The 12,038-nt window shown below is 41.9% G+C and overlaps 1 protein-coding gene across 6 annotated transcripts in view; it reads right to left on the bottom strand.

Moving 5' to 3' along the window:
• Positions 1 to 9,578: 9,578 nt before the first annotated feature.
• LOC139747430 (uncharacterized) overlaps positions 9,579 to 12,038 on the bottom strand; it is a 57,519-nt gene continuing 55,059 nt past the window's right edge. For all 6 annotated transcript variants that reach the window (XM_071659769.1, XM_071659770.1, XM_071659768.1 and 3 more), the window contains exon 16: positions 9,579 to 10,198. In XM_071659769.1, coding sequence (XP_071515870.1) covers positions 10,109 to 10,198 — 90 coding nt within the window. In that variant the 3' untranslated portion in view covers positions 9,579 to 10,108. The remainder of the gene's footprint in view (positions 10,199 to 12,038) is intronic.

Below are 12,038 nucleotides of genomic sequence, written 5' to 3' on the forward strand. Positions count from 1 at the left end.
TCTCTCTCTCTCTCTCTCTCTCTCTCTCTCTCTCTCTTACACACACACACACACACATTTCAAATGTCCTTTATTTTCCGTATCACCATCTAAGTATGCATTGTATGCATTTCACATTAAAAACTATAAACTCACAATCACTGTCAACAATGGTCATTTCATCGGAGTCTCAAAAATGGAACGTTTCAACACACGACGTCTGCCTATTATCACCACTCTTATCATGTGAACCAGCGAAGAACCTGGGCGTTTCACCTTTGTCTTCAAGAGGGTCGTCGACCGCCACAGCTTGGGGTCAAGTCAAGTCCAAACTTACAGAACTGGGTTCGACCGACCAAAGTGCTGGTGGAAGCCTTGGCCCCAACGTAACGACCACAGCCTGGCTGGTCTGGTACACTCTGCAAGGACACTTGTCGTCTTAACTCTCTCTTCCCCCCGCGCGTTCTTCCAAGGCTGCGGGCCATGTCTTCAAGAAGTCTTTGGGGACCAGGATGTTCAAGGTACCTCCTCTGACTGTGCCCTCTGGTGGCTTTTAACTCGATGGGTAATAGTTCACAGACTCATCCATGCCTGCCGTGCCGATGGGTTATCATTCTTGAGCTGAGGTTGGGGAAGCCTACCAACTGGGAATTTCTTGAGCTGAGGCTGGAGAAGCCTACCAACTGGGAATTTCTTGAGCTGAGGTTGGAGAAGCCTGCCTGCCGGGAATTTCTAAGTGGATACAATGAGTCATCTCTCTTCTGTCTGTGCTCCAGCGATCCCCAGTCATCCCCAGCCGTCCATCACTTCTCTCGCCGTGTCGGCGTCGGCTGTGAAAGATCGCTGCACGGTTTCTAACCGTGCGATTTCCTCCGCCACGACAGTCTTAGTGCACAGAAGTATTCTATTCGCGATAGCATTCGCCCTTGAGAGGCGCAATCATTGGCGCAACGCGGCCAGCCTTTATCTGCTAACTGGTAAAAACCTGGGCGGGGGGAGATGATGGAAGGAGGGGGGAGAGGATTAACTCAACGACCCTGCATCGTGATCAACGGGTGAGGTCTCAGAAGATCAATGTGAATCTTGAAATCACAGAAAGCTCTTGGGTGTGTCACAAAATATTGACCTGGGAAGATCTTGGCCGAAGCTCTGTCCCACCGAGATGGAACGCTCACTTTTACGGGCACTTACTGCCACTAAAAAGGGGCTGGAAACTTGTCATACGACGGGCAGGACATCTCACTCACCTCCAGCCAAGTAAATAGCACGATCTTTGAGCACGACGGTACGATCCTTGAGCCCAACGGTACGATCCTTGAGCCCGACGGTACGATCCTTGAGCACGACGGTACGATCCTTGAGCCCGACGGTACAATCCTTAAGCACGACGGTACGATCCTTGAGCACGACGGTACGATCCTTGGCTCCGAGGGCCTTGGAGTACCATAAAGGCGTGCCTCTGGAAGCAAAGGCTCCATCCAGGTCAGCACCACTCAGGAATGGTACCTGACCATGTCACATCTCCAGCCCTACAGGACTCGCACCAACTACATTCCTCACCTGTAACACAGGGAGACCCTGACCTGTTACATTCCAGGGGCGTAACACTCCAGACCTAACATTACTATCTGTGACCTGTGAGGCCTCCAGCTTCTATGGCTCACGATCCCATCACATACCAGACATGTAACATCTGCAAAGACGTAACACTTTGCACGCGTATCGCGTCAAAAAAAAAAAAAATTCACCCAAGTTAACAAACTTTACTAATGCTCCCGACATCTTTATACCGAAGTTATTGTCCTAAAAAAAAAAAAAAGTTATTCCTTGACCATGCTAAACAGAAAAAAAATATTACATATGTTCGTCCTGGACCATCAACCAACCTTTTGCAACGCTTGAGGAAGGTGGCTCATGAAATTATCAACGACTAACAATACTGGCAGTTGTGATACGACCTTTCGACTCTTGTCCATTGATACTACTATTAATAGCAAAATCTCCGTTAAGGATGAGAAAAAAAAGACACAGTAATGAATACTTTCGGTAATATACCTTCTTTGTTGTTCTCTTCATGCGTCTTATACACGAGCATACTGAAGAGAAAAAAAATGGGAAGAATTCTAATAAAACATATTGTTAAGGCGTCGAAGGTTCCCGGTGGTAGATATGATCCAATAAGTAACTGGTGCGTCGGTTGCTGGAGGCGGGCGGGGAGGTGGGGGGGTGGATGGATGTCCGGCAGCGAAGTCATTTGTTTTTACAAGCGGATTCTTGGCCGACGCCGCGGCGCACTTTTTCTTTGTTCAATGGACGGCAGGGGGGCGGCCCAGATAATGGCGGCGAATACCTTTCCCGTGGCGGGAATCTCGACCCCTGACTTATCCTCCTTACTCGTTAGTCTCTCTCGACACAAAACCCACCCGCGATTTTGGCTTCTGTCGTCCCGAGTCGGTAGGGAGGAATTTCGCCAGTCGATGACCAGCGGATGCGCCCGGGTTGGCCGAGGTTCATCAGAGGGCGGGAACATTGTGGCGGATGGGGGAGTGCGGCGAGATGCTTGCGTCCCGGGCCCCGTGTCCTTCAACACTGGCCCCAATCTCACCGTTATTACTACCCTCAATGGATCCCGTGATTAATTTTTGGGAGGAAAAGATTCCGGGGTCATTCTCCCGGTGGCAGAGGACGTAGGGAGGGAGGAGGGGCGACAACTGGTATCAGGGCGATGGTGAGGTGGCTCGGCTCACGCACAACAAAGCAGGCCGGCCATGGACCAACCTGTTGAGCCAAGATCCAATACTGGTTTCTTTCGGGGTTTCTCCCACCCCTTGCGAGACAACGGGAAATTGTTTATTTCTTTTTCAAAGTCACAAGACTGTGGGACGGACGCTAGGAACCTCCAGTCTGCAAAGGCGATTGCCATAAAAGGTGCATGTGTACGCTTCAAGCACCCAATGTTGATGGGAACAAAGTCAAGAATAATTGGTAGGATATCCCGGTAGAATACCTTTACCGCGTTCTATATCAAAAAAGAAAGTGACGTAGCATCACACTCTAGGCTTGCCTGCTCAGTTACGCTTTATCTAACAGCCTCAAGCAATGTCAGGCTTAAATTTTTAATTCAGAAACTGAGAGTGAGGAATTAATATAATTTCACCGGGTTATCATATTCTTATATACCTATGTAGCCAATATATCTACCAAACTTGCGCTAATTCCTATGACCCGTTTCCCTAGGGAAAGAAAGAGCAGCTCCTCAGTAGGGGCGGACCAGCCCCTCACTACCTGACTCGCCAACCTGCCAATTTCCCCTCACAGCCTGTCCATCAGCGCGCCACCCATCAACGTTCCGGGAAGGGAGGCAGGCGAACTGCTCACCCGTTCACATCTGCAGTTTGCCGCTCCGGCACTCCTTGCTTCACACTCTACTCTTGGTTGGATCTGTCACTTATCATTCGTATGTCCGTACTCTTAGTCAAATCCCAAAGTATTCCTCAAAAAAAAAAAAAAAAGCACCCTCCGAAGAAACGCCATAGAAGTGTTTAAAGTCCTAAATAATTCGTATAACATATGCGATAATTTCTTCAACTTAGACAGAGACTTTAGAAACAACAGGCTGAAGACAAATAGGACGTTGTAGCAGCAATGTGGTGAAAGACATATCCCACAGCGTAGTGATGCACTGGAAAAAAAATACTACTTCCCAAAGCAGTAAATACAAAGACTGTATACATTCAAATCAAAGTTGGAAAAATATTCACCAACGTATTATCAGTAGATGATATTATAATATCTTCTAAACCAGCCACATAGCATATGTCAAACTGCTAAGGAACTTCTCTAGTTCACACTTTCTTATGAAATTTCCATGGCAGTATCTTCCCACGATACTGCATGGTATTTTCTCATTATTTTCCTGCCCGCAGTTGAGCCAGAGGGAGAGGTGGATGGGGAGATACCCTCTGCTTATCTAGCTTGTTTATCCATTTTTTTTTTTTTTTCTTTAACAAATAACCGAGTTATGGATCACCAAGTATCTTCTTCCCATGTATTACCATGGTGAATTTTTGTGCCGAGAGAAAGCGACAGGAACCCTTCCACCAGTAGAGGGAACCCGCCATGTCCAAGTCGATGATAATAGCATCTCGGACGGAGGCACCCTCTGCATCGGCACAATGTAAAAAGCGAAAGAAAAAATGAAAATTACGAGGCGTTCCCGGTTCCTATGCGGAGAGAATTTAATTTTTTCACTGTGTATGTTTTTCCTACGTTCAGGTATCTATTCAGTGGTTGAAAAAAGCAAAAAGATCGTACATACACTCATAATCTATTTGTGACACTGTCGCCACATAGGTCTTCTCGCTTGACCGAGGTGTACAACCATAACCACCCAGTACTGAGAGGCTTGGTGTCAATGAACATACATCGAAATAATGTGAAACATTGTGGGCATTGAAATATTCAAAATTCTGAGCTACTTATACTATAAAATAGAATGTAATGATTTACCGGACTTTTTTTCCTAGTCAATTCTAATGATTATTCACCTGACTTAATTTTTTTGTTCCATTTCAAAAATTCATACTTTCTAGTTTAGTGGGCCATAAAAGATGAGAAAATGGTTAAAGCGACGATTCAAAGAAAATGTAAAGCATGGGTAACACATATAAACATATCAAAAGACTTTCATTGCCGATAAACTGACAAAATCTCCTGCATTCTTGAAAAATCATACACCCTACGGTTGACCCTAGACTGATTCTGTTACATAATATAAAGTGCATTTTATTTCTCAGAAAGTTGTTGTCTGCACTTATTCTTGTAAACAAAATCCTTTCTACCACTGATTTTCAGTTTACACTGCTAAATATGAAACGAAAATAATAGAGCCCACCAAGCTCGCTGTACATCAACTGTAAACATCCTTCACGTAATAACACATAGATGAAAATAAATGAACGTCAAGATAATTACTGAATATATCTGTAGATGACGTTAACAGCTTACACGGGGATCAAGACAAACTTCAGTCATCGTCTGATAAATGTCTGAGGAAACTCAACTCGGATAAATGCATGCAAACAAACAAAGATGGAACAGTGAAAAGAAAGCCTAGCTACGATTACAATCTATCGGGAAAACAAGCCACTATTAAATCGAAGCTCTATATTAGGCTAATCATCAGAGTTACACTCTCTGCTGGCAATCATTGATATACCATAGAAGTACAAGGTTAAGGAAATATGTCATCAAGCCACTCACTACGAACATCAACCAAACTAAAAGATCCAAATGGAGGAGGTCCAGAGCAGAGCCGACCTACAGACGAGATTTTTGAGTTGCTGTCCACCATGGAAGAGGAGTAAGGGGTGACCTGGTCATAGCTTACAAGTTTTTAAATAATTTAGATGACGATGACAGCGATGAACTCTTCGTGAAATGCACGGATATATCTACCAATGGGAATAACAAGAAAACTTAAGAAAAAAAGCGTTTGCTACACAGGGGCACAATCACGCACTTCAAAAAAAAAAAAAAATATCAGGAACACTATAAGTACACAAACATATGCGTATCGTAGTCAGACAAGGCACTACAGTTATAGCTTTTTCCAAGTTTCACTCATTTCGAAATGCGCACAGTAACATACTGGTTGGCAAATTATGGCATATGAAAACTGAGTAAAATCATCAGCGATTAAGAAAATAAGGCTTTTATATTGGCAATGACTAAATTCGGATATAATCATTCCCGTGGGAAAACTTACTTTACAAATAACCTCCCCCCCCCCCCTCTCCATTTCATGGACAAAATAGACAGAAATTGCTTTTCAACTCATTCTGAAGTGGCAAGATTAGTTAAGTGATATTTCAAGTTAACAGAAGGCGAGTGTCAAGCTTCTTGCAGTTGCTACTTGCATTTCGTCCTCATGCGACTACGCTGTACGAATTTTCTCCTCAAATAATAACATATCATGGCTCACATGCACTTATCTGTAATCACAAGTTCCTCCTGAGAGAGAGAGAGAGAGAGAGAGAGAGAGAGAGAGAGAGAGAGAGAGAGAGAGAGAGAGCCATAAAAGTCTACATTTCCCTGATACTGGGAGTAACGCAACCCTGAGCTACAGGATCCCTTAGAGAGGTCCAGGGTATCACCAGGAGCTTCATAGATAGGTTATCTATTGACGCATTAGGGATCAAAGATGGCAAACAAAATTACAGCAAGAGTAAGATGCGGGCCCAGGTCTAAATACTTGAACAGGCTGTACCTTAAAAGCAATTTCTTCCACTAAAGATGAAAAAAAAAAAAAAGTGGCCGGTCTTCACCATTCCTTGGCACAGCAGAACAAGATTGAAAAACATAACCTTATATAAGATGCTGTGTATCCTTGCACCTACTGGTGCAATAAAATGACGCTTTACCAACAATACGGCCGTTGGTGCAATGCAATAACGAGCTTTATTTGCACTTTTCCATCCAAAGTACGGTATTACGGCTCGAAGTAATGTATCTCGCACCTCTGAGACCTAATCAACTCAAGTAAATTAACGTTTGTTTTGTCTTTTCAACGAAGATGTCATTCTCCAATTCAGATGGCTACAGAGGGTGAAAATTAAACCATAAAAGGCATCATGCCAAAATCACGTTTAGCTACCCAAGCTGACTCCTAAATGTAACTTACCCAACTTAAGGCGAGTGAGAAACTGTCATTAGGGTACGAGGTATGGGTAAATAAGCGGGCAAGAACTACCGAAAGGGGCCTAAGTGTCAACTAACAGTTTCGCCTGCTGCTGAGGTAGAAATACTAAAAAAAAAAGTATCTTCCCGGACAACCTAGTATTCATAGCATATCCTATACGTTGTATTCCTGACTTTACATTATTCACTTCCAATTGTGCTACACGGAAGACCGGCTATATAGCCTTCCACGACCTAATAATTCTATTCAATCGCGTTTCATGTTTTTTTGGGTTTTTTAGCACTCCTTTTTTGTTATACACTTTGAACTGTACCTAGACTTTCTGTTCAGCAGAACTGAAACAGAAGTATTCAAATCAGACTAGAGTTAACTAATTACACTCATCAGTTACGTCGTAATCTAATCTAATCACTTGTAAATGCTTGATGATGAAACTGAGATGGACTCGTGAGAAACTCAAACTTAATTCTTGACTATGACATAATTGTTATGCTAATTATGCATGCTGAGCACCAGATGAACAAGTGGTTCCTTGCCAACGAGCACAACAGCCATCACATCGTTCATATGACATACCTAGCTAACTAGGTATGTCATTTCATGATACCATACGGCACAATTGAAAGAATATACTATAAATATTTTCAGATAATTGCAATTCAACATATATGAACAAAAACACAGATAAATCAATTAATACCATGGATGACGACACTGCGTACAATGCTGAACACGAACCAAACAGTTGTTGTACCTAGCCTAACATAAATTGTAGGGTAAGGAAGCGCGTACAATATGAATGAAAATAACTATTTTGTAACCAAGGGAATCCTTCAACAAGTTTTCACAAAATGGGCAGGGTTTTAAAGCACAGAAGAATAGTGGAACAAAATCACACAAAATGAACAGTTGAAAGTAATAAAATCGTAACACTTAACGAACCGTAACGTTTGAATACGACTAACTGATATCTTTGCATGTATCAGGTGACCTCAGAGTTCTATATGAATACAGAGATCTTATTAAATGTTCATGAGATCTCGTCCCACAAAGAGTCAATTCCCACTTCTCCAAGAACACCTGAGAGATCTGTGTTTACCTTTCATTCTCAAGGGACCATGGTGATTTCAAGTGGAGTACGTTTTAATAACTTATAATTTTCACTAATAACAGAACCAACAAGACATCTAATGCTTTAATAAAGGCAGGTTATCTTCATGTTTTAATACTTACTGGAATTTTACATCACGTACTTATTAGTTAACCCCCACATTCCCCCCCCTCCCTCATATCTCTACCATTAACATCATGATCAGCGTAAAGAATGCAAACGTAAAATCACAATGAAATCACTTTAGATAGGCTACAAAAGTAGAACACATATCGTAATCCTATAAAAACAATACAAATTTTTCAGTAAGAGCTCAGCACTCACTTGCAAAATCTTGATGGTGATCATGAAATCTTCGTAAACACTCTACAGCAACTTCAATCAAATTTCTTGCTATATTCTCGGTATCCCAAACACTTGCACGTATATTGCACTTCATATAAAGTACCTGTAGGACTGTACACACACTTTCTTGACCGATACTTCAATACGGCCTGGATTCTTCGACCCCTTATTTCAACTGTTTTCCTCAGTAAATAATACACAAGAGCAAATCGATCTTCACTTTACCTTCATAGGACACACAATCCTTGGTATCGTTATTTTGCTATAAAGTTCAGAAATTCGTGTACGTCACTTCACATCCGAGAGCCATTACGCATGATCATTCACTTCAGATTTACAAGCTGAGCATGATGGGAAATGTCATCCCAAGCCTAGCAATTACTCTAATTCTTGCACATGGCTATCATAATATTCAAAAAATCTTATCAAAGTTGTTGGATTTTAGTGAATATCAATAATTCGAGGTAAGAGAATCAAGAAAACCTGTCCTTTGTTTAAACATTCAGAGTATTAAAATTAATCCTATTTCGAATGTGTGGCGCGGCGAGGAAGGCCCTAACTGCTTTCGAACTCGGCAGTTAAGAAGTTGCCAGATATCACTTTTACTTCATCTTCATAACAGCATTACATAGGCCTTGGCGCGTGTTGGTTTTATTGGAAAAAGCCACTAGACATCATACTTCACGGGAACTCATGCATTTAAATAAATAAAACCTTAAGTACCTGGATAAAAGGTAATTGTTCAATCTACCTCGACGTACTCGTTATCACTGTAAATTTTGCGCTTGATACATACTAAAGGAGAGGTATATCTAGTTTAGAACTTTTACAGTTGAAGTACTACCATCATTAATGCAATCGTTACATCTCATTCTATTTTGAAGGGACTCTTTTTATATGAAAAACGTTCAGTATACATAACAAACCACTGATGATTATTTACTAAAGTTATCGAACAAAATTACATGCCATTGCTTGTAGGGGTGGCCCGGAGATAGTCCATGATGGGCATCATCTGTATACTGTGAATGAACATCTATACATGAGCTAAATATCTGCGAGTCTTACCCTGCGGATAGCAAATGCAATTACAAGCTCGAAATTAGGCTATTAACTGCAAAGATTCTCTGCCATGTAACAGCATCAAATGAAGAGCAGATAAAAAAAAAAATAGCTTATAGCTTTACGAATGATACTGGAGTGTTCATCAAAGACCGTCTCCAGTCAGAGGCACAGACAAAATAGTACGGTAGCCGGAGAACATGTTCGGGAGGTGTTTCCCTTGCCGCAGAGGTAAGGAGACGAGTGGTCGCCAGTGGTGTACTTCTACTGCAGTGCACGTCAGGCAGCTCAGCTCCTACCACCCTAAAGGAAGCTTTATCTTCGTGATACTCTATACATAATTGATAAAACTTTCATCTTTAAACAATTATACTCAAAGACTTCTTGGTATGCATTTTAGTTTCGAATATGAATACACATAGTTCACAGTGAAATGCCTGTCAGGACTTACATTTTTCACCTAAATAAGCAGTTTTATTGGTCATTGGTTAAAAGGTGACAGGTGATTGTGAGTACAGTAAACAATGCTGAAAGTTTGTTTATCATGGTCAAATGTGTATATTTCCCTTAACACTCAGTTTAGAAACTCAAATCATTAATACATGGGACGGTAATGTAATAGAATCAGAAATATGGCCAACATATTTTCTTCAAGGTCCGGCAAATCAAAATTTAACACTGCATAGACTGTTTATATCTGAGTATGATCATCATTTTCCTTGGCTGTATTTGCTCATTTGGTCTTATCATTCTTAAGAAGCTAATTCAGGTAAGGTGAAAATAAATGCCAAACCCTGCGTGTTCATGCACATCAGAGCACTTATGGTTTCCTCCTAGATGTGGTACCTTACCATCCTTGCTTTTCTCCCACTAATGGATATACTTTAGTTGTGGACAGTGATCTTCAATGGTCAGTGCCACCAATAAACCCCTGACTGCATCTCCTCATCCTCACTGTCACTGCTCCACTCCACTGGATGGATCCCCAGGTCCTTTATCTTCTGCAAGAAATATATTTATAATGATGTATATTACAGCACTGAAAATCAACCATCTATCTATTCTACCCACATCTATGATGCCTATTCCAATTGGAACTCCCTCAAAGGGGTGGCCATGGCAAAAGAGTCTCCATAACTAAAGAACTCCAGTGCCACTTAGCCTTTAATGCCTCACCCTTAACATGCCAATTGTAGAGGGCAAGTCTAGCAGAGTTTGCAGAGACTCCTATCAAATGTGCCTAATGACTAATTCTATCTAATGCTCCTACCAACAATTTCTAGCAAATGATCCTGCCTAAATGTTCCCACCTACTACTTCTATCTACTGCTCCTACCATTTTGCCAAAAGGCAGGGCTAGCACTTAGCGCTCATTATAGGAAAATCTAGAGTTATAAAGAATGAGCTCCGTAAGTTTAAGCGTTGTCAAGTGTTACATATGACAAGTTGAGACTGTATGTTTGTGGACAGAGTGCCAGTAGTACACATGTTACTGAGGCACAAAGAAAAGACAGCTAACTGAGTCAGTGGACTGCAACTTGACAACCACTTAAGTGCTGGCTCACTAAGCAGATGTCACTTATCCACCTGATACCCAGGCAAGTTACTAGTACTGGTAATATAACTCCCTGGTCATTGGCTGCCTACCAAGTACCAACTACCAAAAATCAAACATAACTATCTGAATTCCAGAATTTCAAATAATCTCAATACTAAGCTGGAAAACAGACAAAGAAAGGCCACATTCATTCACACTCAGTCTCTAGCTGTCATGTGTAATGCACTGAAACCACAGATCCCTATCCACATCCAGGTGCCACAAACCTTTCAATGGTTTACCCCAGGCATTTCACATGCCATGGTTCATTCCACTGACAGCATGTCGACTCCAGCATATCACATCGTTCCAATTCACTCTATCCCTTGCACATCTCTCACCCTCATGTTTGTTCAGGCCCCAATCACTCAAAATCTTTTTTACCCCATCATTCCAATTCCAATTTGGTGTCCTGCTTCTCACTGTTCCCCCACCTTTGACACATGTATTCTCTTTGTCAATCTTTCCTTACTCATTCTCTCCATATGTCCAAACCATTTCAACATACCATCTTCTGTTCTTAACCATACTCTTTTTATTACCACACATCTCTCTTACCCTTTCATTACTCACTAGATCAAACCACCTCACACCACATATTGTCCTCAAACATTTAATTTCCAAAACATCCACCCTCCTCTGTACAACCCTATCTACAGCCCATGCCTTGCAACCATATGATATTGTTGGAACTACTATTCCTTCAAACATACCCATTTTTGCTCTCTGAGATAACATTCCCCCTTTTCACACATTCATCATCACTTCCAGAACCTTTGCCTCCTCCCCCACCCTGTGACTCATTTCTGCTTCCATGGTTCCATTCACTGCTAAGTCCACCCCCAGATATCTAAAACACTTCAATTCCTCCAATTTTTCTCTATTCAGACTTACATCCCAACTAATTTGTCCCTTAGCCCTGCTGAACCTAATAATCTTGCTCTTATTCACATTTACTCTCAACTCTCTTCTTTCACACTTTCTTCAGTCATCAACTTCTGCAGTTTCACAAATGAATCAGCCATCAGTGCTGTATCATCAAGACACATCTGACTCACTCACCAGGCCCTCTCATTCCTTACAGACTGCATCCCTGTTCTGATTGGCATCCTTGACCTACCTGGTGCCCCTTGTCTACCTAGTACACCATCCTAGGTAGATGCTGCCGGATCTACCTAGGACCCCTGACCTACATGGTGCCCCTTACCTCTCTAGTGCTGCTATACCTATTTGGTAAACTGGTC

Source organism: Panulirus ornatus, chromosome 68 (assembly GCF_036320965.1).
Source record: "Panulirus ornatus isolate Po-2019 chromosome 68, ASM3632096v1, whole genome shotgun sequence".
Classification (NCBI taxonomy): domain Eukaryota; kingdom Metazoa; phylum Arthropoda; class Malacostraca; order Decapoda; family Palinuridae; genus Panulirus; species Panulirus ornatus.